We start from the raw sequence: 26,530 nt of genomic DNA, 5'->3' as shown, positions 1-26,530 counted from the left end.
GCTGCAAACGCCAACGGTATTAAAAGAGGTGGCTCTGTAAGGCACCTCACATTTTACTTCTGCTCTCCAGTTCGTAAACACTGCCATTTGACGAAAATGCCACCCAAGGCTAGCGGTAAAGCTGTGAAGAAGGCTGGTAAAGCCCAGAAGAATATTACCAAGACCGACAAGAAGAAGAAGCGTAAGAGGAAGGAGAGCTACGCAATCTATATCTACAAGGTCTTGAAACAAGTTCATCCGGATACGGGAGTTTCGAGCAAGGCCATGAGCATCATGAATTCCTTCGTCAACGATATCTTCGAACGAATTGCAGCTGAAGCATCGAGATTAGCGCATTACAACAAGAGATCAACCATTACGTCTCGGGAAATTCAGACAGCTGTTCGTCTTCTCCTCCCTGGGGAGTTGGCCAAGCACGCCGTCTCTGAAGGCACCAAGGCTGTCACCAAATACACCAGCTCAAAGTAAATCAATTTTTTGATTTTACAATCCAATCGGCCCTTTTCAGGGCCACAAATCTATTTAAAACGTGGTTTTCTTGTCGCAATTACAATAATAGTTTAAAAATAATACTAAATTTTTATTCCGTTAATTATACTTTACCTAATTGAACGATATTATTCAACAAATTACTTAAAGAAATAAGAATACATAAGTAGCTTTCGGTAAAATTTTTGTTTGCGTTGCGTCGAAGACGAATCGTAAAGTTAATGCGGAATCTTACTAGATTTAAATGTAATCAGCTGAACATGTTTTACCTAACCTCATTTATACTTTTTCAAAATACATGAATGCAAAGGAATAACGTGATAATTATTAAATCGACCACTGGGCGATGGTCTGGCTTCTTAACCATTTAATTCATTCTTTAAATCACTTTTCCATAATTAGAGTTTTAATAATGTTCGTAGGCAGACTAATAAATTAATGAATGAATAGAATGCATAGAACAGTTTGTCGTAGAATAAACAGTAATTATTTATATTTTCGGAGAATTCATTATATTTCGACAGTGAATATTATTCTAATATATTTCAAAGTAATTACCAGTAGCAAAAGTATTCTCTCTCAAAAATTGTGCACAAATTTTACAACTACTGTGATGGTATGAAATATGCCGAGTCCAATTGGTCATACATGGATGAATAAATAATGAATAATAATATTAAATTCAGCGTGGATTGAATTGCAACGTAAAAAATAATTATTGGCCCTGAAAAGGGCCGGTTTTTGTGTCGAGTAGGTACACTTTAACCTCCGAATCCGTAGAGAGTGCGACCTTGACGTTTCAATGCGTAGACAACGTCCATAGCTGTGACAGTCTTCCTTTTGGCGTGTTCGGTGTAGGTGACTGCATCACGGATGACGTTCTCAAGGAATACCTTGAGGACACCACGAGTTTCTTCGTAGATCAAACCAGAAATACGTTTGACACCACCTCGACGAGCGAGACGACGGATGGCTGGTTTGGTAATTCCCTGGATGTTATCACGAAGAACTTTACGATGGCGCTTAGCTCCTCCTTTTCCCAATCCTTTTCCTCCCTTTCCACGACCAGTCATCTTGTCTTATGATTGAAGGACACGTCAAGTAAACAAAGTGCTCACGCAGCGAATGATAGAATTTTCTCTTAAACACGCGTCTTTATAGAGGCCTGGTTGAGTCATCCCCCACCATGGGAGAATCCACCAATGACTAAGCAGCAGATCATTTTTCCCCCGCTCCGCTCATTTCCACCAATCAGAGAAATCCCTCTGTTATATAACACGGGTCATTCCATGAGGAATATCATTCCTTCTCTTCGTACTCTCAACGTACAATCTAGCAGGGACTTTGACGCGATGGCCCGTACCAAGCAAACGGCTCGTAAATCGACTGGAGGAAAGGCTCCGAGGAAGCAGCTGGCGACCAAGGCCGCTCGTAAGAGTGCCCCAGCAACTGGAGGAGTTAAGAAGCCCCATCGTTATAGGCCAGGAACTGTAGCTCTTCGTGAGATTCGTCGTTACCAGAAGAGCACTGAGCTTCTCATCCGTAAACTGCCCTTCCAACGACTTGTTCGTGAGATCGCCCAGGACTTCAAGACCGACTTGAGATTCCAGAGCTCAGCTGTGATGGCTCTTCAGGAAGCCAGCGAGGCCTACCTCGTCGGTCTTTTTGAAGACACCAACCTCTGCGCCATTCACGCCAAAAGAGTCACCATCATGCCCAAGGACATCCAGTTGGCTCGTCGAATCCGTGGAGAAAGAGCTTAAGTTAGTTTCACTCCAATTTATTCAAATCGGCCCTTTTCAGGGCCAAAAACCGATTCAAACTAGTCGAGCCAATTTCTAAATACCAATCATCTAAATTCGCGATTAAATTCAATAATTCGTTAAAGTAAATATTTCCTTTTTTTAAATAATTTAATAACTTTCCATTTTTTAAAATTCATCATTCATCTTGACAACATAATTTTTTAAATCAATATCATTGAATAGTAGACGTGTAAACAATATTCAACTCAAATTCAGTACATCCATTTTCACGCAGATTTTCCACACAATTTTCTCTGTCAATAAATAAACAACCAATTTTCAAATCAATATCATACGCTCTCGACACCGACTCAACAAAAAAAACAGTACAACCGCGACAATCGAATTTCCCCTCACAATGAAATCCCTCAAAAGACTTCAATCAACTTTAAAACCCACAATTAACTTAATCACTCTCAATCTATTCCAAAAAATCTGTTTTTCATTCGGTCTCGCGCCCTTTCACGTAAAAATCAAAGAATCTCCAACCGACAGTTCAAAGTTCACCATCAAATTTTCACAATCTCGGAACAAATGCGTTTATAATATTAGCCTAGTGCTTCTGTTCATTATCGTTTTTAGCTACGTAATTAAAATGAAATGGAGCTCGGAACTCATTTGTGATTTACTCTTATGTGGATGTAGTTCAATTAACGTTCTTATTTTCTGCTACCGCAATTCCGATCTTACATCAATAGGAAATCGTCTAGAAGAATTTGATAACGCGGTTTCAATGAGTTTATCTAAATTCTATCACTGCAAAGATGCGATATGTCATATCACCATTGTAACACTCATTAGCGCAATTATCCTCGTAATGACACTTGTATTATCCGCGATATCCACTGAAAGATTAACGTACACCGTTTTAGCGATAATTCTGGAGTCAATCTACTGTCTTTTTTGGATTCAATACGTCATGATTGTGATACTCTTGAGGAATAGATTCGCTGGATTAAATGAATCATTAATGAGAATTGCTAAAGCTGATATGAAGAGGAAAACAAGTTCCTTTCATATTTTTGGTTTTTCCAGTGCAACTGAAAAATATATTGTAGCAATTAGACAAGCGCGAAATACCATCCACGAAATTTCTGATAGTGTTGAGGATGTCTTCTCCCTTCCAGCACTTGTGGCTATCGTTCAGGGCTGTGGCCTAATTATTTATAATAATTACCAGATAATAATTCCTTTTATCATGATCAATCCACCATCCGCTATCTATCCCGGTTACAATTATATTTGCTGGAATATTTTGTACTCCTGGATCATCGCGTATCACAGCATAAATGTTAATAAACTCATTGAAGAAGTTTGTATTTACCGCATCATGATTATTAATTAAATAATCGATATTACAATTTATTTATTACATCGAAATGTTTTAGACTTACAAAACGATCGTTATAGTTTACGACGTGATAGATACTTACCAGGAAAATGCTGTCGTGAAATCTCTAGTATTTATTATCAATTTTGATAATTGTTGTTATCATTGTGATTAATGTTTATTTGTTTTTAGTTGACTGACTTCTCGTATGAATCATTGAACCGGAAAATACGGTTCACTGCTTGGAAAATGGTCTCTTTGGACTGCAGTCTCCTGTTGTCAGTGAGTCTCATGATTGTTTATTTATTTATTATTGTTTAATTAGCCCGTGGTTCTTTATTCGTGCAGATTCTCAGCATGATGGGGACTTATTTGGTGATTGCTCTGCAGTATAAACCGAGTGCTAATTCAAATTAATGGAGACAATCCTTTAGAATTGAATAAACAATAGATCTTAGATTTATAATTAATCAACGAGATTCAGTGAATAGATTTCAGGGATTAATTAATCCTTGTCGCTATTAAATTAATTATTAATAAATAATTAATTAGGTTAGAGGGAGAAGTCTAGAATATTCTGGATATTTACGTAATTACTATTTTTACTCTAATTCTACGCAATAGACTAGAGCACTTTTGATTTTTGTAGACAAAAATCATTTCGATGTTTACGTAAATCACGCGCGAATGCGCGCATTTTCGAGTGAATTTCACGGTCAATTACTTCTTCAATCACTTGGGATAGGTTTTAGTGTACCAGGTCATTTATCGCTTCGAGCTGAACGTCAGTCAACGATTAGCATGCTCTCATTTGACGTCAATAGTTCTTATAAAATCTCAGGATGCATCAGTCTTTTCCGCAGTCCACAAGACACCCAGAGCTACTCACAACGATTAAAGCCATCGAACTACAGGCAATTCTGATATCTACAAGAATAAAAAAGCAATGGTAAGGATTTAATACTGCAAATATAACATTCAGATAAAAATACAAATTTTTTTATACGAAATTTTGGAGATTTTCACATTTTTAGGGAGAAATCATTCCAATCGATTCAGTCATTCTTTTTTTTTCAATTGGTATTTTATTGTTTATAATATTTGAATGAGTTTTAATCAAAATTTTCCTAATTTAATGAATTTTTTTCACTTTTATGTGGAAATAATCGAGTTTTTTAAGAGAAAAATGTTTTAGATTTTTAATTTGTGGATTTTATCTGTCTAGGGACTGAAGATGATCATCATCATCCTGAGTATTTTGTCGTGCAATTTATGTAGAATAAATGCTATGGCGATTCCTGGAGGTGTTCTCGTCGCTTCTGAGATTCATGCGGAACCTTTTGAAGTGATTCTCTTTGAACCTGGATTAAGACAGCCTAAAGAATCTGAAAATCGTGAAGACGGAGTAACGAAGAGTCCTCTTCTTCAGCGGTCAGAACGCATGGCAAGATCTGTACTGGAAAAATCATCAGAGGATCTTGATGATGATTTAGAGACAGCAGCAGGCACCAATGTTTTACGCCCGTTATTTGTTTATCGTCAACAAATGGCGTATCGTGAACGAAGCAGAAAAAATGGACGGAGGGCTGCACCAACTTATTAAATTTTCTCTGGGGGGAAAATCTTTGAGAGCTGCAAGACTGAGATGATGTGTTGAGAAAACCAAAGTTTTCAATGAAAATGTGAATATATATAGCTCAAAGTTTGACCATAATCCCCAGTTGGATTGGATATTGCACTCCATTAGAATATTAATAATTCAGTAAAGCTGTCATTTATTCATGATGTCATGTAGCTTTACTGGAAGAGCAATAAAAATTACTGATAATTCACATCCTATTAGTTTCATGAATGATAAATAATTACTATAACTGCATCATCTCCTTATCGTCTGCTTATGGTATTAATATTAATATTAATATTAATATTAATATTAATATTATTACCTCATAAGTTTTTCCTTTTTTGTATGCATTTTAATTTAATGCTGTGAAGAAATTGTTGAATCAATCGATCAATCAACTTTCGATTTAATAAAGATATTTTTATTAGGAAGGAAAATACAAAAATAGTTCAATAGTAAAAAATGCAACATTTGAAGGAATTTTACGTGATTTAAAATAATTTTTTGTGTTTTTAGGTTTTACATACGATTGATCTGTGATCTTGGATTATATCTGCTCAGCAAACACGAATAGTATTCCTTCCAACGAGCATAATGACACCAGTATCCTGTAGTCCTTTCAGGGAATCCTCGAACATGTCTCGCGTTACCAATATCTGCATGCTCTCCTTCAGTTCGTTCAAGATCTTTTGATAGTTGAGGGAAGCAACTTTTCCTTTGGCTTCAATTAATTTTCTCAAGGCAGTGGTCACGTCATTCTGGCGTTTCCTTGAAGCTGCTGATATTCCAGTGGTGAGAATACTCACATCAATTTTTCCACTCAACGGATCGATGGCTGATTGCTTCAAGGCCTCACGGTGCAATCTGCAATAATTAATGTTTATTATTAAAAATAATAATCAGAGATTATTAAGGTGAGCGAGCAGATGTGGGATTATTAATGTTGATATTTAATGTTTATAGTTTATGTACCTCCATGCTTCCTCCACATCGACAACCTCTACGACTTGACTGAAACGAACTTTAGCATGAGCCTCTGACAATCGGATGAGTGATTCCAATTGTCTGGGGTACGCGGTGATTTGTCCTCGTCCACTTCCAACTCTTCTCATGTCCACGTACGCCTGAACCAGTCTCTGCTGAGACTCTTCGCTCAACGTCGGATGAATATGTTCCTTCGCAAATGCAATATAATCCCGTAAAATGCCTAAATCAAAAATATCATCCTCAGGTTCTTCTTCATCAGTCAAGTACAGAGACACCAGATGCTTCGCCAATTTCCGATCGAATTGTTCACTCTGGGGATCCAGCATCAGGAATATCAAATCAAATCGAGACATCAATGTGTGTGGCAGCTTGACATTCTCGACAACTGTTTTATTTTTATTCCACTGGGATTCATCGGGATTGGCAGCTGCCAAAATACTTGTTCGAGCATTCAATTGACAGATTATCCCGGCTTTTGCGATACTCAGTGTCTGCTGCTCCATTACTTCGTGCAGAACTGAACGTGTGCTGTCATTCATCTTGTCGAATTCATCGATGCAGCAGATTCCGTTGTCAGCCAGAACCAGTGCTCCAGTCTGGAGAACTAGCTGACGTGTCTCTGGATCTTTTGTTACGTAAGCTGTCAGACCAACTGCACTGGATCCTTTTCCACTGCTGTACTGAGAACGTGGAACTAAATTGAAAACAAACTGGAGTAATTGGGATTTACTGGTACCAGGATCTCCACACAGAAGAATATTTAATTCCGAACGAAAATGAGTTCTTCCCGATGTCACGTGAGTTTTTTTAGTTCCACCGAACAACTGAAGAAGAATTCCTTTCTTTATGTCCTCATTCTCGTAGATACTTGGCGCAATGCAACGAGCCAAACGCTCGTACACGTCTTCTTTCAACGACAGCTCCTTCAGGAGTTTCAATCTCTCTTCAGGGAAAATATGATCTTTCCCTTCCTGCTGCTCGTGCAATCTCTGCGAATCCTGCTTTCTGAAGTGAACGACATCGATGTGCGTCTTGTAAACAGCACGAACATTCGACATTCTGGGATTGAGTTGAATTGGCATGGCTCGGTAAATTCCAGTAACGGCGACACGATCACCAGGTGACACAGCATCCACGAGATCGTTATGGGCAAAGCAGAGGACAGTATGAGGGGTCTGACCAGCAGCCATATCATCTGGTGATTCTTGCAGCTTAATCATTTGTTTGTCCGAAAAGTGGCTGCGATTATGAATGAGACTGAAGCAGTAATTATTGTTGCAGTGAGTGCAGACTGTCGGCTCGGAAATTCTCCCTCTGTCAACTTCCACCATCGTCGAGAAAGCGCAGACAATGCACCTGAAAAAAGCCTCTCGCATTTCTGGCATAACGTTGGATGTTCTTATCACCATTCCTGATATGGTTATCAGTTGATCGATGTCCTCGGGATTCAACATTCTCATGTTCTTCGTTTTTGCTACGTTGAATGGCCTCACTTGAATCTGATGCTCCAATACAGCAGCTGGAAATTTCTCAAAGAACATTTCATTCGCTGCCATATCCATTGTGGGAATTACCTCTTGGGGATAGCAAATTAACTGCTGGTAGAACTGTTCGTCGAAGCTCTCCAGGTGAGCGCAGTTGATGTTCAGGTATGGCTCCTCCAGCGTGTGAATTTCCTCGAGCTTTTGGAGGTACAGAGGCTCTTCACTGTTCAAATCATCAGTTAATTCATCGTTCTCAGGATCACGATCGATAAATCGCTCGATGAAACGCTTGAACTGCTCCTTGCAACGATTCACTACGACATTTGTACCCCAGATAACGAGTTGAGGTCCTGCAGATTCACTTTCAGATGTTTTTGCTCCATTCACTTCTTCTGAAATCTTGACATTTTATTTAGAATTAAAAAATCGTTTAGAAAGGGATATAGATATATTGGAAGAAATAAAACTCAATAATAAAATCTTATTACCGGTTCCGTTACATTCACTTGACGAATTCTCTTATCAGTTCTGATATCAGGCCTTTGTCTAACTGGAGTCCCTCGAATTCCACTCCTCGGTGTTCTGATGGATCCCAGGGAACTTGGTGTTCCATAATTGAGTGGTGATGATAAATCCACATCGCTCATGCCAACTATGGGACTTGTCTGGAGAATTCGATTTGGCGAGCTTGCAGGGACCGAGCCAGGACCCTCTGAAGAAGCTGCAACTGTTTCTTGAGTGACTCGTTGACTTCCATGACGTCTTTGAGGTGTTGTTATCAGCGAGGATGCTGAGGCTTTTTGTAGACCTGTAAGTGCACAATAAAATCATTAACATCAAATTATTATTATTACATTATTAATATCAATTAATATCAGTGTAATTGATCATTTCAATTTTTAAGTATGGAAAGACGATAAATATTTCTGCCAAGGAAATTTATTCAATACAAATAAATGCTTGCATTGAGGAAATTTAAAAATAATATGTGAAGATTCTTACAGGTAGTTAATTTATTTGACAAGTTATTTATTTTTGGCAGTTAAAAAAAGGAACACTAACCTTGCTTGCTGGGTGTTTCTCTGGCAGCTGAGCCTTGAGGTGTTTTCGATGACGGAGTTCTTGGTTGTCTTCTTGGAGTTCCATTATTTGACACGTGATCATCATCTGGAACTCCTGGTGTTGCTGGTGGTTTCATAGGACTCGACATTTTGATATTCTCTCAGTTTTTTGGAGATACAATAAAAATATCGAGTGGTAGAAGACGCCCACTGGAATTTCACCGCGCGATTTATCCTGAGGATCCCAATCTTTTCGGCATTTTCCCGCGTGAAACTCTGGGACTGGGATAATAAATTAATCAGAGGTGAAACTCAATTGGTGGGGTGCAAATTAGAGGCGGGGGCAGCGCCACTTGTAGCGAATTCAAATACTAACTCCGTCAACTCCGTCGGTAACAAAAACATCTTGACCGATTGAGTCAAATTTAAATAATTTTTATAATAAACTAATAATAAACCTCAGAGTGAAGTATATAGATAGTAAAAAAAAGCGCAAAGTCATTTTTTTTTTGGTTTTCGAAAACAATTTTTCGTGGGTGGAAACCGATTCGATCAATATTCGGTTATGCAACGTGAATAGTTTATTATAAATGCAGTATTAATTGTTTAAACTATCTGAAATCAGTTCCAAATCAGTTCCAAATGATAAAAATTTTTATTGAATGGAAATATTTTTTGTAAATTGATTTTTCCGCGTAAAATCACCCGCCAGTTTGAGCGGCCATTTTGTCGGCGAATCAGAGTCTTCCATTTGCTGAAATTCAATATAACAACAATCATACAAGGAACAAATATAAATTTCGCATAAATAATTATGATTATTAGACACTTCAAGTAGAAAAATAAAGTTGCAACTCAAAAATTAAATATTTTTAAATTTACAGGTTCAGTATATCAACAGAGGATATAGTGGATCTACAATCTAGATATATTACGTCTATGGCGAAATCCATTCTTTCTTATCCAATTTCTCGTTGGCAAGTTTTCTATTCTAATAAGTGTGTCCACCCATCGGGTGAAAATCGTGCAATGGCCATCAGTAAAATCATTGAAGTGCTGTTGTGTATAAAATGTGTAAAATGTAGCCGTTAATATAACCCACTCTGTTTATAAAAAATAACGTATAGGTAACACTGAGAGGATTAACACAATCAACACATAATAACGAACAATTCAAAGTTGTTTTATTCCCAATTTCGATAGTGAAAATTCACTGATATTTAATAATTCGTTGCGCAATTTGTTTCGTGCAAGTGACGCTTATTCGTGAACGTTATTTATTCCATGACTTCTTCACCCGATAATACGTACGTAATTAATCAATGATCGTAGGAGAATGCTCTCCGAATTAATAGATGAAAAAAAAAAAAGATTGCATTACTGAGTTGTAGTCGTGTTTCATACGTTTCTGCTTGATTTTTTTTTCCAAGGTTTCTCACCATTTGTCCACTTATGGTGAAGTCGTGAGCATTTCCGAGATTGTTTTTAAGGATTTTGTCGGGTCTTTAGGACGTATTTGAGGTTTTTATTTTGTTGTTGATCATATGGGTTTTGATTAATTATCAATTATGGACATCCTTGATTTTAATTGTCATGTATTATTTTATGGTATTTTAGGTTAGTGGAAAATGACAGTATTAGAGGCAGAAGAAGATTCGGATGAGCGATCCGTTCCCCCCAGGAAAAAATTTTGCTTGTCTCTGTCACGACGGGATCATAATATTAATAAAAATTTATCTCAGCCCCCTCACTCGTCTACACGAGGGGGCTTCTTCGAGGATCAAGATCTTCCTTATAGTAAGTAAATTAAATTCATCCATTCAATTCCAAAAATTTATCAATTACTCTCATCTATCCTTTCTGAAATAATTACTCCATAGTACTCTTTACATATTTTATTTATTTACTACTGGTGTAGTTAATGGATAATATTTATGCAGGCACGAGCAAAATGTTGAATGGATATCGAAGTCACCTCGGCAATCATCAAGACACATCTTACGATATTATTGGGGGCTGCTCTGAGAGTTTGAGAATTGCAACTCTATGTAATCTTGGGAATACATGCTTTCTGAATAGCGTTATATATACGCTACGTTTTGCACCATCGTTCTTGCACAATTTACATCATCTTGCGACAGATCTATCGAATCTTAATGAGAAACAGTCACAGGTAAAGGTGAGAATCATTTTATATATTTATAAATATAAATATATATTTTTATTTTGATTTAGTGACTAATATTTTAATGATTAATGATTTCAATTAATTTATATTCTGTCTTTTAGGCAAAATCATCATCCCTTGGACGTACAGGTGTTTCTCTCACGTCAAGTGGTAATCGAAGTTGGAGTAGTAAAGATTTATCGGCGTTGTCTGGGCTGGGTGAGCTGAATAAACCAAGGATACAAGTTGCCACTGAAAAATTACATGAGTTATTTATGGCACTGAGGGTATCTGAGACTAAGGAGAACAGCGAGCCTTATCAGCCCGATGCATTTTTGCAGGCTCTGAGGTACATTCATCACTTATTAAATCCATAAATCATGATTTTGTCAATCGGCAACTGAAGTTGTAGAAATAATTTTCATTAAACAACTCCTCTATTTTCCTGATTGATATTTTTATTGAGAAATTGTTACATTTGTCGATGAGATCTGCAATCATTAATATTTATCTCTGGAATAATTCTTATTGTTTATTTATTTCTTCTATATTTCTAGAGAGGTCAATCCCATCTTTGAAGGCAATCAGCAACAGGATGCACACGAGTTGTTGGTGTGTTTACTCGATAATATTCGAGAAACATTTCAATTGCTCGTTAGATATCGAGAGAGCCAATTTGGCCAGAGCAATGGTGGCCTTGGGGATTTACATATGGATCGTATCAATGATATGCAATTCGAGGGAACTGGCTCTGGTAAACGCAGCATAAGGAAGAAAAAGCAGAAGAAATATCCGTCGACTCATACACGCGGTAGTATGAGTTGTTTGCCGCAGTCTAATGTCAATGGCATGGCATCAAGACCTTTTGAAAATGGACATGCTGATTTTATGCCTAGCAATGGTGAAGCCTATTATCCACCTGAGAGTAAACAATGTTTTATTTCTGAGGACTTTGAGGGCGTCAGTTTGCTACGTACAACTTGTCTCGAGTGTGAACATGTTACTGAGAGAAAGGAAACATTTTGCGATATTTGTGTCCCCATTGACACTGGAAGATCCAACGAGAAAGGTAATTTGTTATTCTATTAATTCGATAATTGCTTGAATGAATAATCACTACGGATTTATCCATTATCAGACATAAATTGACATTTATAAAGATTCAGGTGGAATCGATTGTTAAGTGTTAGAGTTATCATTTGATAATTTAATTTGACGTGTCTTTACAGACGAGAGTGGAAAATCGATAGACAGCTCAGAAGTGTACAGACATTTGGTTGTGACCAGTGAATTTCTGTCTGGAAGAGACAAGTATTGGTGCGCCAGCTGCTTGAGATACAACGAAGCTCAAAGGGCTGTCAGTTTTCCCTCATTGCCGAGGCTACTTGTTCTGCAATTAAAGAGATTTTCCACTGCTGCGGGGTAAATTGTTCCTTTCATCTCAAATTTTTATTCAAGATCGTGCATGGATGACAATTAATTTTTCGATTTGATTATTCATTGATGAGATGACAATTACGAATGGAAAAATTCATTTCAGATCTATGGAGAAGATAAATAATTACATGCCCACCCCTTTGACTCTTCAATGCTTCTGTGAGCAGTGCAGTAATGAGCAGCAGAGTGGATCGTCCAACAGACAAGGAGAATCTCGTCACGTTTACAAGCTTTACTCGGTGATTATGCATCAGGGTGCGACAATGACAGCTGGACATTACGTTGCGTACACTAAAGTCCCTGAGGATTCAACGTACAACGAGTACACTCATTGCGGTAGAGATTGTCGTCGACAGAATGTATCACAGAGCAGCACCTCTGGTAATTCTAATAATTCGTCATCCACTGGAATAATGAAATACTTCAAAAGTAAACAGAATATCAGTGAGAGTAAGGAGCATCTGCTGAGAATGGGATGTCGCAGTATGGATTGCTGTGGCATACGACGTGGAAAACACTTTGGCACTTGGCTCGAGTGCGATGATGAAGCTGTCAGGGCAATACCCGAACATGAATTACAAGATAAATTAGCCTCAAATCCACGTAACTCGGCGACTCCCTATCTGTTGTTTTACGTCAGATCTGCAACGTAAAATTCAATCATTCCTTTTTACTGATTTTTTCTCATCATCCTCTACCTTTCTATCTCAATTGTTTCGAATATTTCCCTTGTATCGAAGATATGTATCAAATGTTTTCATTTCAAATTAAAAACTTCGAATACCAATTCAAGTCTTTTCATTTTTTTTCTATTTTAAGTGTATTCAAAATGACTATTGAATCTTGTGAAGTAAAATAATATTTTATTTCTAAATGAGAGATTTATCTCATTTCATTGAATTATTTATCGGGTAAAGGGAGAAATTGTAAAATTTGAATAATCGGGAAATAAAATCGAAGGGTTTGATCGTATTGAACGCGATTTCGAGTAATAAATTTTGTTCTACTGTCAATGAGAGCGAAACAGGAAAAAAGCGATCCATATATCGATTGCAGGAGATAGGGGTCAGTGGTGCTCGTGCGTTAGACCTGATGTCGTGGTTTTTCTCCACTTTATGTTCAAACGTTTGACTTGGAACAACCCCTAGTTCAAATTTAATTGTGAATTTACCATTTCACCCGCTGCACTTTCTCTCATATCTAAAAATTCATTAAGAAAACGAAAATGATAACGAAATTATAAACTGTGCACTGAGGTAAGTGCATTTTTCGATTTTTCGAATTAAAGATAAGGACTGAAAAATAGTTCTTATCGAATTTTTATTATCGAATTTATTAGCAACTTATAACAATTGATTGTTTTTTTTTCTTCTCGATCTTCTGTTATTTTTTTCCCGCATTTAGTTTTAGTTTTTTTTTGTGTATTAGTTAATTAATATATTTGTTTAATTGTTTTCATTATCGTCTGATAATTATGACGGATTTTTTCATCATTTCTTACATTTTCCGGTGAGTAAATTTTTTAAAATGAATCTCATTATTTTTTATATGTTTAATACTTTTGCAATAAAAAATATAGAGCCCTGAATGTTTGAATCTCAATATTTTTCATATTGTTACAATTTTTTTGCGCCTCAGAAAGAATTCTGAATTATTTAATTCACTTGCACTATGTCTATTTATTTATTTATCCCCATGCCATGCATCTCATGGCAATTATTTATTATTAATATCAATGGCGATTATTCATTTAGGGATAATATATTTATATTTATATTTATATTTATTATAAAAGTATTTTATTGCTGTTATTGTGGGAATTTTGGGAAAACTTGTTAGTGGAATGGAAACATTGAAAATTATTAATATGATGTGCATTAAATTCTGGAAATTATTAGAACAATCAATGAAATGCGACCTCTGTTCTCTAGGTTCATGAAAAATTTAAACGATGAAGTACCAGCGGGTTTCTGTCGATTTTGTCAACATGGTTTTCACAGCCTTCACGTATGTAGCTCTTGCTGGAGCTGTTTGGGTATTTCTCAGGTTATTACAAGCCTGTTTTTCATTACCCAAGCATTTAAAAAAACAAAATGACATACAACAAATGCTCCAGGACAAGGTAAGCCTATTTTTTTATAGAAATAATTTACAGGAATAATTATCTAAAGTTTAAAAATCAATTGGAAATAATTCTTCTGGTCGTTTAAATTTTTATTATCAATTTTTTGATAATAAAATTATTAGTTTACAGAATATTTTATTTAAATGAATAAATTTAGTTTTGTTTATAATTATTCTTTGTTTATTGCTGGGATTATCTATTTTTTAAATAGTGCGAAGCAAAATGAAATTCTTGTTAAGGTATTATTTTCTTTGAAAAATATATTGAATAGTTGATATATTGCGGTTGAATCTGAAAATTGGAGTTGAATAGTAATTTTAATTTTTGTTGGATAAATAAATATTATTCAGCTCGCATGTGACCTAGTTTTTCGTAAAATCAATGTCTTCTGAATATTGATAAACGCATCAGTGTTGACAAGATATATTTTGGGGGTGGAGTTCAAAGGGACACATGGTTTTCCTCCTCCATGAATATTAATAACACCTAGAATGGATAGAGGCCAAAAGGAATTGATTGATTGACAGAATTAATTAAGAATTATTAATTAATAGGAATTAGAATAGGAATTAGAATTAATAATTAATAAGAAAGACGTTTTGCCTTGAAAAAAACATCCTCAATGTTAATAAAATCTGTAATATTTATAACATTCGTGGAATATTAAATAAAAATTGGGGAAGTGACGGACATGTCAGTGAAAAAAAAAGTAAAACTTTTTATCGCATTAGGAAAATCAATAACAATAGTTAACTGACATAGTTAGATGCGGAAGGTGAAGGGCTCTCAGTGCAGAAAACTACCGGAAAAAAATTAATTATATAATAAATATGAACAAAACAAGATTAACAAGTAATTAGGAGATTTTTCAAAATTATTGAAGTAATTAGAAATTGATTAATGAATTTTATTTTCAATTAATATTCAAATTATTTAATGGAATGTCTGAAATTGTCTCAATTTATTTTAAAATTGCATAAAAGTCGAATTTTTTGTATTTGTTTATCAATATATTGTTTATAAATCCAAAAATATATAGAATCGATGAATATTTTCAGTGTTATATTTTTTGTCGCCGTTTTTCGTATTCAAAATGAAAAGAAAAAAAAATTTATTGAGATTCATTTACACTGTAATTAATTAATTATTAATTATTTATGAAACCACTTGGAATTCTGATATAAATGAATTATTATTCGAGTTGTTTAATTTTAAAAAGTGATTCTTCGTTCTGAATTGAAGAATGAAGAGTTTGGTTGTTAAAATTATTGATAGTGTTTTTTATTAATTAAATAATAATGCCAATAGGTGGACAGTTACGAGAAATACATTGAGGAATGCGAAGCGAAAGAGAAAGAAGCTGCAGAATCTGGTGAGACTGTAGTATCAGTGGATGAAAATGGTGAAGAGAGATCGGAAGTGCCAGTGATTGATGAGACAAAGTGGAAAGAGAGGAGAGAATGTTTAGAAATGTTGAAGAAAGAATTGAGAAGGGTCAGGGATGGTGGTGACCAATACGACTGGGATTATCTTCTTGAAGAGGACGAGAAAGAGGAAAAAGAGGAGAAGGACATCCTGGGGAAAGAAGAGAAAAAGGAGAAAGGGGAGGCAGAAGAAAATCACAAGAAAATGGATGACGAGACATTCAGTGATGTTGATGAAGAAAAATGCAAATCCAAGACACAACTCAACTTCAGGAATGATGTGGGCGATAAGAAAGAACCGGAAGAGATTCCAGTGGAAGAGAAAAAAAAGAATAAATAGGCTTGACCCATTTTTCAAGTGCACCGTTTGTCAATTATACTTCATACAACGGATAATTGTTTTTCTTTTGGGTAATTCGTGTTTTTTAATTGAACTATTTAGAAAAGTGCGGAAATTATACTCGTGTCTTCAGTGCCCAATTTGTTAATTAGTCATCATCATTAACGAGAGACTCGTCTATTGTTTATTTTTTAATTAAAAGTGATTATTTATTCATTCTAGATTATGTCTGACGGAGTGTATTAATACTGGAAATTTCAATTTTTTATGTTTGAATAATTGATACTCCATTGATTTGTTTATTATATAATTTTCAGGTTGAGATTGTTATATTTTAATGATACCCGATTAAATCGTATAACAAATTTGTCCTCTGGATTATTTACTCCTCTCATCTATTTATCTGATTAATTAACAATAAATAAACAGTTCCTGTTCACGAAATAAAATATATGGAAAGAATAATATATGTTAATAATTTATATATAATTGTAATATAAAATATAAATATTTGAATTTCGGTGAATTTATGGAAGGGGAACCCCCAAATTATACACTTCGTACATATTTTTCATGTATTATTCATAAATTTGATAAATATACCAAATTGACGGAAACTTTAATTTTTAATATATTGTTTATAATAGATTAAACAAATTACCTTGATTGACAAATTACCCTTACCAATTAATTTCCGCAAACCAATCATTAATTAATCAAAAACAATTGTCTGTCTCCTTCTTCCAACGGTTACTGCATTAATGTAAATGTTATTAATTAAAAAAATAATTATAAAAACAAATTCTTTATCGGGGAGTTTGTTAATTAGATTATTAGAACGCATGGAATAATAATTTTTTTATTGTGGTAAATGTCGGTAATTTTATGGAGAAACTATGAAAACAACCCCTTTGGTCTTTCCACTTTTCCTCAGCACGTGGCGCACCCTTCTACCCTACATTCAACTAATATATCAATAATAATAATAATAATGGGGTTTCTAGGATTGACCGTGGCGACATCCCCTATTCTGCGTCAAGGTCTTCCGCGGTCTTGAACCTTTATTTTTTTATCAAGGACTCAAAAAAAAATTTACCTGTCCTCTTTCCAAAAATAACTCAATCTTCCCGCCTAATTCGGGGGTGATTATCAGTAATTAAAGTGATTATCATTGAAAAAACCACCGGGTGTTGCAGCAATGGTGCGCAAAACCTCAGATTTACCCAGAAAACTGATCATGGAAAAATTACCGGATATCATCCCCTAAAAATGTGAGTACACCCTGAATATTTGGGGATAAAATCCCGTCGAGAGAATCAAATCTCTCGATTGTTAAAGCAATTAATAAATTTCGGTTATCAGATGAATTTTGGCGGGACAGGAATGCGCAAGCTCTTGTCAAATCAGTCAATAATTACCGGATATTCCACGTGTTGATTAATAAATGTTATAAACATTCTCGTTATTACTGATTTATTCTTGTCGAAGGGATAAGAATTTAAAGGGCATGGAAAGGGTTGGAAAAGGGATGGAAAGGAATGGAAAGGGATGGAAAGGGATGAAGAGGAATGAAAAGGGATGGAAAGGGATGGAAACGGATGGAAAGGAATGAATAGGGATAATTACGATTTATAAATCATGAATCAAAATGACGAATGATCAAGTAAAAATAACACTGAGGCAAGCTTGCAGAAACGTCAAAGGCAATGCAGTAAAAACACTAGCTATAGAATACTTATTGCAATTACCAGTGGCCATTGTTCCGTACGCGATAAGTTCTCGTTTTATTTAACCAAAGGGGTGTAATTTGTCAAAGAGGCCGCCGACCTCACGGCCATTAATGACGTCATAGATTACGTACCTGTCCCCTTATCTATTTCTATTTGGCCACAATATACCCTGTCGTTAAGGGTTCGTATAAATCCGTCACTGACCTATGGTGACCTTTATGCATTATTAAATCAAACGTACACTCCGATTTACGTCAGAGATTATGATTTAAAGTGTGAGACTCAAATTTTGAGTGATTGCTCGTCTTTCATTTCATCTTTTCTCGATAAAAATTACTGCGAATACTGGGGAGGGCATTTTAGTCCACTGGATGTCTGAAAAATTTTTAGAAACAATCAGTCAATTGGTATAAACAATCGTAATCATTTGTCATACCTTGCACTTTCATTGTCAGAGATAAAGACGTCATAATAGCTATTCCCCACAGGATACACGAATACTCGGATAAACAAATTGTTATGCAATAAAAAATATCACTCCAGTACTCTTGAATTTTATTTAATAATAATACTCTTCAATATATTAAAAAAAAAAATAAGTCGAGATATTACGATAGCATTATATTATTTTTAAAAATATTACAAATAAGGATTATTGTTGTTTTTTTTTCCTTATTTTTGTAATGTTTTGAAATAATATGTATTTTGTTGAAATATTCTCATCTGTAATATTTTTAAGCAATAATTATTTCAATTGTAATATTTTTTATTGTCATTTGAGGTTATATTTTGAGTTGTTATTCTGATGGGCAACCCTCATGATCTAGATGAAATCCCTCCCGATTTCACAGCAATCTAATAAAAAATCACGTGATTATTGTTTATACTGCACTGGGGAATAATAAATATGAGATATTTACTTTTTACATATTATTAGTTTTGGAATGATCGCAGAGGCGCCCATGCTTTCTGTCACTATTTTTCCGAGAGTGGAATCAAGGATGCAGTCATCGTCCTTATCCTTTTTACATAAATTAAACAATCATTAAATAAATTGCACTGAGAAAAAAGATTAAATCCGCCAAATGAATTGACTAATCCACTAATTCCTCAATTCACTAATTTTTATTTATTCTAGTTCTTCACTTATTCATCAATTAATCAATTAATTACTCCGCATTAATTCAATTTTTCTCCTTAATTCTTTTAGTTTAAATAAATAAATTTAAATTCATTTTTTAATTGCTTCTCATCAAGTAATTGTGAAATTTATTTGATAGGATTAATTATTATCTCACTCAAACCATTCACCACAAATTAATTATATTAATCATTAATAAATAATCATGCGTGATTGTTTAAATAAATTTTCACGTACCCCAATGAGAACTTTACCAACAGCTTCAGCCATTTTTATTACCCCACTATTTTCTGATTCTCCTTCCTTCAACAAATGGACAATTAAACAAATTGTTTATAAATTTTCAATTGATTTTAATCAATCCTCAATCAAACCTTTTGATTATTATTCTCCCCTTGATCCCCATCATCCCTGAAATTTGTATCAATTGAGATTTCGGTGGCAGAATGAATATTTATTATTCTCTTGTTAATGAAAATTGTTTGTTTATCAAATATCTTCTTCACCTGTTCAATAATCTATTCTCAACGCTCTTCAATATTTTTTTTCCCAGACTCTCATCATTTTTGCTGTCAGCTTCATTCCCTTTGGCTCCATCATCACCAGCTTCTGCATCATCTCCAGTTTCATCATTGTCTTTGCACAAGATGCAACTGTTTTTTGTGGATTCCCTTCAGGAATTCATCATGGAGTACAGAAAATCAATTAGATTGACAATTGCTTTAATAAATAATACTCACCCATCAGTACTACCATCAGTCCCACTCTCGTCCTAAAATTAGAGGAATTGATCAATTTAATTAGGCTGTCAACATTAACTTTTAGTTTCTGATAAAATTGCAAGTTTTCCTTATTTCCCTCATTTCCATTTTCTTCATTCTCCCCAGTGTCTTCTCCAGTTCGCTGGTTCTATAATTGAGATTTTAGAAGAACGGAAATTCAGTGAATATAAACAAAATACTCGGAAAATTGAAGATAATTGACGAATATTCTTACTTAATGGATGTTTTTTATTTAATATCCAATTTCTTACGTTATTGTCGCTTTGGGAATTTTCTCCATTTTCCTCATTCGCGTTTTCCCCATTTTCTCCATTTTCTCCATTTTCTCCACTTTCTCCGTTTTCTCCATTTTCTCCACTTTCTCCATTTTCTCCATTTTCTCCATTTTCTCCATTTTCTCCGTTCTCTCCGTTTTCTCCATTTTCTCCGTTGTCTCCATTTTCTCCGTTGCCTCCATTTTCTCCACTTTCTCCATTTTCTCCATCCTCTCCATTTTCTCCGTTCTCCCCATTTTGCTGATTCTACAATTAAAATTTGAGAAATTCAAAAGAAAATTTACTAGATCCAAAAAAATAAGTCTCCAATAAAAAATTCTGCGTACCACATCGTTCCCATCCTTGTTCGTGTTACTAAAAAAATTCCATGATTGCATAACAAATAAATCCAATAAACAATTATCAATTTTTGCAATCCAAATTGATAAGTAAAATATATAAAAAATTTCTCACCTGCCACCGAAGAGTAAACCAGTTAAACTGGACAAAATGCCTCCACTTTTTTCATTGCCATTTCCCTAAACAATATTATAACATCATTATCTTATTATTTATTATCATTATAACCCCCACTTCTTCATTTTTAATTTATCTAACAAATAGATTGCTTACGTCTCCATTCCCTCCGGACTGATTTTCCTAAAATCAATCAATCAGATCAATTTTTTCCAATTATCCAAAAACAAATAGAACAATCACTCATCATTGCTCGCAATTAATTAATTAATTAATCATTTAACCTCAATAAATTAATTAATCATTTAACTTTGGATTGAAAAGTTCTACGTACGCCTGGATTTTCATTTAGATTATTCCCATCAGTATTTTCTTCTGCCTGAAATAAAAATAGTTAAACAATTTTTTAAATGTTTATTTACAGAATTTTTACCTTTAGTAGAACACAGACACACAGGACTATTCCAAATATTCCATAAAGTCGCATATTAACTTCAATTACTCTTCGCAATCGGGGAATTGTGTTTTACGGCGATGTGAGACTCTAATGAGTGCAGTATTTTTTTTTAAATACCTTGAAGAGTACTTTTGGCGGTAATTGTGCTGTGCAGTACTCCTTCCTCCTTCTAAATTACTGATTAGATAAAAACCTATCGGTTAATAACGGGTTGCGACGAAAAAAATAAATGTATAATGCAATGCGACTCACCAGACATTTATAAAACTCTAATTGTTGCTCTCAATTATTAATCCTGAAATCAATTACAGGAATTGTTTATGAATATTCTATATTATTTCACCGGATCGATAATTGCAATCGTTTATTTGTTTAACAATTTGTTCTACAGAAATTTGGAGTTTCATATTAAATTATTATTAATTTATCCATAAAGCCTTCAATTTTTAAATAAATTATAAATAATATAAAATCAAGACTACTATTTAATCTCGAATTAATCGAAAATTGTGAGGAAAATTGTCACTTTTTTGTTAGTTAATTCAATTGTTTTAATTTAAAATTCGAAGCGTAAATTTTTCACAGTGCAGCAAGTGGATAAATAAATAATCACAAAATCATGAAGTTCACTAATCAATAATTCAATGGACAGCGCGAGCTTTCTAATAAATGAAGTAAAACTGCCATTTGCTGCATAAAATCGATAGTGGAGATAATGTAATTGAAATTGTAAATATTGATCGATTTTCTGTCATGATAAACTGGATCAATTCCGAAATGCGGTATCTCTCGCCTCAATTGTGACAGTACATCACAAATTGTTGATTAATTCCGTCATGAATTTTTTATAATAATTATAACATTATCCATTCTCCCTTGTAATATTTAAACAGAATTACTAAAGACAATAATAATTATAAATCAATCAAAAGAAATTAACTCGCGGTTTGTAATTTATATTCCCCGTGTAATAATTATTGTTTATTGTTATTCCTGTTTGTGGATTTTAGGAATTAGTGTTTTATTCTGAACAAGGGGAAGTGGCAATTTTATTTATTAATGAAGGATTATTTTTGCTGTTTAATTAATTGACGTTCTTGGAGTGGACAATTTTACTTTAGGAATTAATTAATTTTCGTAATGAAGATTACGTGATAATTCGTGGAAAAATAAATTGAATTTCAAGTTCCGTAGATTCTCGAAGAATTATTCGTTTAGTGGAAATTTTCTCTTTATTATCTAGAGTCGTTGAATTTTCAAGAATTAATCATCCATTGATTGATGGATAATTGTTGTTTATTTATGAAAATTATTTATATTATTTAATTCATAATGAAAGAATATGAAATCGTAAAGTTTCAGATAAAATGAAGAAAAATGGACGTCGTAATCTGCTGTGAGGGTCTCCTCTGAATTTTCCCCTTGTAAAATAAAAGATTATTGCATCAATGAATCTCATTGCAAATGGGAATACCTCTCTGTACGTCTGTGACAAAATTATGATTGCGGTCTGAGGGATAAATTTCTCGTTTGATATATTAACATTCAACACGTGTACAATAATCGCAAAAATCTACAAGAAAAATCGCAGAAATGAAATTCATTTTTATCTAAATAAAATAAATAAATTATCAATGACAATGAATTAGTCATCGGTTTTAACAAATTCTGAAAAATTCAAACAGATGAATTACGAATTTAGAATTTAGGAAATGAATTATTGTCTAATTAAATGTTAATTAATTGATTGGAAATTCAATTTATATTTAGTTATTTTGTTAATAAACAATTAGTGAAGAACTCTGGAAGGAATTTTTACAACGAAATGTTTTTGTCATTTCAATAGACATGTGTACATTCTCTGGACAATTGCGTGACTATAATTATTTGGAATTTTGAATACATGTAATTCAATGCATTCTCCCCCTCGCCATTTTGAATCAATGGTTCAAGGCCGTTGCGGGTGCATAAAAGATTAACTGTCAGGATAAATTGATGCGAAAATTCGTTGGGATAAAAGAACTGATTCGTAAAATATTTTTTTTTATTTATAATATCGGATTATTCCACTCTGTACTGCCATCGCACCGAGAAATTATCAATTACTCTTGCAATTACCTTAATGCACTTCCACTTTGCGGTTCTGAATTCTCAGTGTCTATTGAATAATTCCATCCAACGGGTTGACCTCAAAATATTTTTTTCTTCTATTTTCAATTTTTCATTATTTTTTTTGCAAATCAATAAAAAAACAATGATTATATATATATTATTTAAATATCGCCAATTATAATAATATCACAACATCTTTATAATTTATCGAAATATGATAATAATAATTATTATTATCATTCTTGTTAGTCATAATAATATTATTATTCCTCTTAACAATAAAATCGCAAATTTCCTGTAATTGTTCGAATGATTAAAAAAGGTAATTGCATTTGTAATGGTGGGATCTAATTAAAAAATAATTCCGGGGTTTGAACAATTGTTTTATAAATTTTTATTTTATGATGTTTTATTTTTAACTGTTTAGTGTCACTAGCTGCTCTGATTACAGCCTGACTATTATCCTATTTTTAAAACAGTGACACTAACCGAATCATAAGTAGTCCGAATTTTGTATTCATATTGTTTCAACGGAAGAATTAATAATATTCCTAATTTAACAATCGATCGTCTTCACTATCGATTTAAAATAAAAATGTTACATCGATTTGTTTTATGCCAGTCTTTAAATCTCGTTTTTTTTTGCTGTAATAAATATTCTGTCAACAATAAACAATAAACAAATGGGGTTTTGTAGTAACAATGCAATTATGGATCGATAAAAATTAAGTATTTAAATTATTTCAATTAATTTTGTATCGAATTCAAAAATTACTAGTTCATTGAATTCGCAGTTATTTAATTAATAATCACGTATAATCGATAACTAATAATTAATCAATTAGGAATAATTACCAATGGGTTGAATTCATTTAATTAAACTAATTTAATTGATAAATCATTCATTTTTTTAATTCAAACTTTCTAATAAATAATAATGCAATTATCCTCAAGATCAAGTTGTCATTAATTATTTTTGAATTTATCATTAAAAAACAATTAATCATATACATAAACATATACATATATACCCATACATATACACATAATATAAAATATATATATACTAATTTTTCCGGTGAAAATTCGCTATTTCCCAAAAAAACGAAAATTTCGAATCGATGGATTTCGATTTCGATTTTTCTTTCGATCTTTTTCTCTCGAAATGGCTGTCACTCTTGATTTTTTTGTATTCTATATATATATAAGGATAGTATATAAATAATAATATATATGTATCTTCGGTGGAACACCAACAGGAGAGGATGAAAAATAAATCCCAACGGATGGGAAAAAATACTGAGACTTCCGGTGCGAGTGCATTGATGGTATGAGCACAGGGTGGGGGGTATGTACCATGTAGTTGGTGTATGTAGTTATAAGGGGTATGCGCGGCTTTGGAGGGGGATGACTCGGATGGTCCTTTTTCTCGATTGCAGTCAGTTGGCTGACGAACGCACCAGAGTGAACACAGAACTCCCATTCGTGGCCTAACGATTATTTTATTTAATTAACCCGAATCGCCAATTAAATGTTTAATTTAAAAATCGTGATCCGGCATTTCTCCTGAAGGTGGGATTTAATTTTTCCATTGAATTCAAACCGATATTTCGGTTTTCGTCGGGGCGAAAACGAAAATCGAGGATATCTCCAATTTTTTAATAACAAAACGGGACTTTGGTGGGGATTTTAACAATTTAATTCAGGTAATACGAATTGCACTTGAAATAGTGATTGGACGGGGTCAGTGCACTCTATTGGTATTTGTATTTTTCAGTGATAAACAGTGCGTTATCGTTGATTATAAAAATTGAATAAATAAAAAAAGGAGTGAGGGATTTATCTGGTGAGCGTGTCATCACTTGACAGCAGAAACTCGGTGGCCTAGTTAAGTGCATCGAACTAATTGAAAAAGATATAAAAAAAGTACTGATGCTACGAGTGCAGTAGAAGTCTGTGAAATTCGAGATCGAGATAAAAGTTTTTAAAAAATTATTTCATCTGTAAAAGTTTGAGACGATCTCTCAACCATTTCTGTCCTGTCACCATTTTTTATTCCTCAACCCAGAGGTAATCTTCGGGTGAAATTTTACAAAAAAAATCTCACGATAATGCGAAAAATAACTGAATTGGTGAAGAGTCGGGCGATCAGCTGACTGAGACTTTTGGTACGTCGACCTGACGTTCGTCGTGATAATTTTGATAAAAGGAATAACTCCATCGGTAATAATCATCAGCGGTGTTCCATCATGACTTTCAGCGCATCCTTTCATGATGATAAGAATCCATTCCCTAATCAGAACTTGCACCGGTACGTTTTTATCTTTTAATGAAAACAATAGTTATTGTTGTCAACCGGAAGTGCTCCAATATGCATTAAAGGAATTGATGATAAATATTCCATGATGACAATAGAATGAAATAATACCCTCTGGTAAACAACGAATAATCAATTAAACAAATAAAACAATTGATTTTTTTTTATCCCTAAAAAAATCCATTTATTTATTTTATTTCTTTGGGAGGGGAGGGAGGGGGAGGAGGGGGGTATGTTCTAAACATTTACCTCAATTTTTATAACGATAAAAGAAATATTAAATGTTATATTATTATTTAACACTTTATTTACAATTAATAGCAGATAAATGTTTTAATTCTTTTCGATTCGGTCGATTAAATAAATAAATAAATTATTTGAGCGGTGATATTTATTATTGTTATTGTTATTTCATTGAAGTCTTTGATCTGTTATTTTTTCGTGGACATAAATGTTTGAATTTTTATTTTATTTTGCAATTTGTTATTATTCTTCTATTTGTTGAGAGTCCGACATTGGAAAAATATTTACGCTCGTCTGAACTGGAATTTGTTAGAAGCACGTGATCTTATCAGGATTTCTACTAATCACATGTTTTATTCCCAAACATTGAGTTACAGCTAGAGAATAATTACCGGAAAAATTGACGATTGAAAATAATTCGATTTCAAATCGAAATTTAAACGAAATTAATATTGATTCAAATGTTTATACATTTATCCACTCACGGTTACTTTATAAATAATAATTACAACAATAATAATAATAAGCATTAAAAATGGAATTAATTAATCTGCAATGAATATTTAAAAATTAATTTTTTATTATTATTATTTATCCACTCGTCGCTATTGAATCTGCAGGAAAATTCCGTTGAGTCGTCCAAATTTTTCGGTTATTAAAAATGAAATTAATTAATCTGCAATGAATATTTAAAAATTAATTTTAATTATTATTATTTATCCACTCCACTTTTATTATTATTAT

The 26,530-nt window shown here is 33.6% G+C and overlaps 8 protein-coding genes across 13 annotated transcripts in view; 5 read left to right on the top strand and 3 right to left on the bottom strand.

Moving 5' to 3' along the window:
* Positions 1 to 70: 70 nt before the first annotated feature.
* Positions 71 to 509, top strand: LOC105272641 (histone H2B). Its single transcript, XM_011314850.1, has one exon. It carries the CDS (start codon positions 97 to 99, stop codon positions 466 to 468), a length of 372 nt encoding a protein of 123 aa, XP_011313152.1. The 5' UTR covers positions 71 to 96; the 3' UTR covers positions 469 to 509.
* Positions 510 to 1,211: 702 nt separating this feature from the next.
* Positions 1,212 to 1,603, bottom strand: LOC105272651 (histone H4). Its single transcript, XM_011314857.1, has one exon. It carries the CDS (start codon positions 1,560 to 1,562, stop codon positions 1,251 to 1,253), a length of 312 nt encoding a protein of 103 aa, XP_011313159.1. The 5' UTR covers positions 1,563 to 1,603; the 3' UTR covers positions 1,212 to 1,250.
* A 2,878-nt stretch (positions 1,604 to 4,481) lies between these two features.
* Positions 4,482 to 5,456, top strand: LOC105272659 (uncharacterized). Its single transcript, XM_011314866.1, has 2 exons — positions 4,482 to 4,573; positions 4,850 to 5,456. The coding sequence occupies exons 1-2, from the start codon at positions 4,571 to 4,573 to the stop codon at positions 5,225 to 5,227; spliced, it is 381 nt and encodes a 126-aa protein (XP_011313168.1). The 5' UTR covers positions 4,482 to 4,570; the 3' UTR covers positions 5,228 to 5,456.
* Positions 5,457 to 5,701: 245 nt separating this feature from the next.
* On the bottom strand, positions 5,702 to 9,048 carry dpa (disc proliferation abnormal). Its single transcript, XM_011314769.1, has 4 exons — positions 8,782 to 9,048; positions 8,208 to 8,527; positions 6,221 to 8,118; positions 5,702 to 6,112 (listed from the first exon to the last, which is right to left on the bottom strand). The coding sequence occupies exons 1-4, from the start codon at positions 8,927 to 8,929 to the stop codon at positions 5,806 to 5,808; spliced, it is 2,673 nt and encodes an 890-aa protein (XP_011313071.1). The 5' UTR covers positions 8,930 to 9,048; the 3' UTR covers positions 5,702 to 5,805.
* Positions 9,049 to 9,753: 705 nt separating this feature from the next.
* On the top strand, positions 9,754 to 13,176 carry Usp1 (ubiquitin specific protease 1). 4 transcript variants are annotated; one of them, XM_011314756.1, is made up of 8 exons: positions 9,754 to 10,087; positions 10,211 to 10,301; positions 10,398 to 10,577; positions 10,721 to 10,953; positions 11,070 to 11,296; positions 11,505 to 12,016; positions 12,177 to 12,369; positions 12,488 to 13,176. In XM_011314756.1, exons 3-8 carry the CDS (start codon positions 10,409 to 10,411, stop codon positions 13,035 to 13,037), a joined length of 1,884 nt encoding a protein of 627 aa, XP_011313058.1. In that variant the 5' UTR covers positions 9,754 to 10,087; positions 10,211 to 10,301; positions 10,398 to 10,408; the 3' UTR covers positions 13,038 to 13,176. The 4 variants fall into 4 exon arrangements, with proteins under 4 accessions (XP_011313058.1, XP_011313034.1, XP_011313050.1 ...); XM_011314732.1 differs by having other exon boundaries at positions 9,755 to 10,087; positions 10,721 to 10,959; XM_011314748.1 differs by lacking the exon at positions 10,211 to 10,301 and having other exon boundaries at positions 9,755 to 9,907; positions 10,721 to 10,959.
* An 85-nt stretch (positions 13,177 to 13,261) lies between these two features.
* On the top strand, positions 13,262 to 16,563 carry LOC105272511 (histone-lysine N-methyltransferase, H3 lysine-79 specific). 2 transcript variants are annotated; one of them, XM_011314679.1, is made up of 3 exons: positions 13,262 to 13,640; positions 14,316 to 14,506; positions 15,818 to 16,563. In XM_011314679.1, exons 2-3 carry the CDS (start codon positions 14,336 to 14,338, stop codon positions 16,271 to 16,273), a joined length of 627 nt encoding a protein of 208 aa, XP_011312981.1. In that variant the 5' UTR covers positions 13,262 to 13,640; positions 14,316 to 14,335; the 3' UTR covers positions 16,274 to 16,563. The 2 variants fall into 2 exon arrangements, with proteins under 2 accessions (XP_011312981.1, XP_011312989.1); XM_011314687.1 differs by having other exon boundaries at positions 14,342 to 14,506; positions 15,818 to 16,544.
* Positions 16,564 to 18,717: 2,154 nt separating this feature from the next.
* Positions 18,718 to 21,144, bottom strand: LOC105273228 (uncharacterized protein DDB_G0290685). The gene is made up of 12 exons (XM_011315534.1): positions 21,091 to 21,144; positions 20,814 to 20,840; positions 20,655 to 20,719; positions 20,528 to 20,555; positions 20,178 to 20,210; positions 20,003 to 20,053; positions 19,885 to 19,916; positions 19,651 to 19,815; positions 19,519 to 19,555; positions 19,382 to 19,447; positions 18,924 to 19,024; positions 18,718 to 18,858 (listed from the first exon to the last, which is right to left on the bottom strand). The coding sequence occupies exons 1-12, from the start codon at positions 21,142 to 21,144 to the stop codon at positions 18,849 to 18,851; spliced, it is 669 nt and encodes a 222-aa protein (XP_011313836.1). The 3' UTR covers positions 18,718 to 18,848.
* Positions 21,145 to 24,681: 3,537 nt separating this feature from the next.
* The window catches only part of LOC105272525 (uncharacterized), a 13,218-nt gene continuing 11,369 nt past the window's right edge, over positions 24,682 to 26,530 (top strand). The window contains exons 1-2 of one of the 2 annotated variants that reach the window (XM_011314713.1): positions 24,682 to 24,932; positions 25,004 to 25,537. In XM_011314713.1, coding sequence (XP_011313015.1) covers positions 25,476 to 25,537 — 62 coding nt within the window. In that variant the 5' untranslated portion in view covers positions 24,682 to 24,932; positions 25,004 to 25,475. Of the gene's footprint in view, positions 25,538 to 26,530 lie in introns of both variants that reach the window. The other variant, XM_011314708.1, reaches the window with a different exon arrangement.

This window comes from Fopius arisanus, unplaced genomic scaffold (genome assembly GCF_000806365.1).
Source record: "Fopius arisanus strain USDA-PBARC FA_bdor unplaced genomic scaffold, ASM80636v1 scaffold00004, whole genome shotgun sequence".
Classification (NCBI taxonomy): Eukaryota; Metazoa; Arthropoda; class Insecta; order Hymenoptera; family Braconidae; genus Fopius; species Fopius arisanus.
The sequence above is the reverse complement of the archived record's forward strand: the minus strand, read 5'-3'. Positions and strand labels throughout refer to the sequence as shown.

Excerpts from the sequence above, each read along its gene's own strand:
- LOC105273228 (XM_011315534.1), bottom strand. The coding sequence starts at position 21,144 with ATGCGACTTTATGGAATATTTGGAATAGTCCTGTGTGTCTGTGTTCTA. Across the intron at positions 20,841-21,090 it reads GTGTCTGTGTTCTACTAAAG|GAAAATCAGTCCGGAGGGAA; the intron begins GTAAAAATTCTG and ends GATTGATTTTAG. Across the intron at positions 20,054-20,177 it reads ATTCCCAAAGCGACAATAAC|AACCAGCGAACTGGAGAAGA; the intron begins GTAAGAAATTGG and ends TCTCAATTATAG.
- LOC105272511 (XM_011314679.1), top strand. The coding sequence starts at position 14,336 with ATGAAGTACCAGCGGGTTTCTGTCGATTTTGTCAACATGGTTTTCACA. Across the intron at positions 14,507-15,817 it reads AACAAATGCTCCAGGACAAG|GTGGACAGTTACGAGAAATA; the intron begins GTAAGCCTATTT and ends TAATGCCAATAG.
- LOC105272641 (XM_011314850.1), top strand. The coding sequence starts at position 97 with ATGCCACCCAAGGCTAGCGGTAAAGCTGTGAAGAAGGCTGGTAAAGCC.
- Usp1 (XM_011314748.1), top strand. The coding sequence starts at position 10,409 with ATGACAGTATTAGAGGCAGAAGAAGATTCGGATGAGCGATCCGTTCCC. Across the intron at positions 10,960-11,069 it reads AGAAACAGTCACAGGTAAAG|GCAAAATCATCATCCCTTGG; the intron begins GTGAGAATCATT and ends TCTGTCTTTTAG. Across the intron at positions 12,370-12,487 it reads AGATTTTCCACTGCTGCGGG|ATCTATGGAGAAGATAAATA; the intron begins GTAAATTGTTCC and ends AATTCATTTCAG.
- dpa (XM_011314769.1), bottom strand. The coding sequence starts at position 8,929 with ATGTCGAGTCCTATGAAACCACCAGCAACACCAGGAGTTCCAGATGAT. Across the intron at positions 8,528-8,781 it reads AGAAACACCCAGCAAGCAAG|GTCTACAAAAAGCCTCAGCA; the intron begins GTTAGTGTTCCT and ends GTGCACTTACAG. Across the intron at positions 8,119-8,207 it reads AAGTGAATGTAACGGAACCG|ATTTCAGAAGAAGTGAATGG; the intron begins GTAATAAGATTT and ends TAAAATGTCAAG.
- LOC105272651 (XM_011314857.1), bottom strand. The coding sequence starts at position 1,562 with ATGACTGGTCGTGGAAAGGGAGGAAAAGGATTGGGAAAAGGAGGAGCT.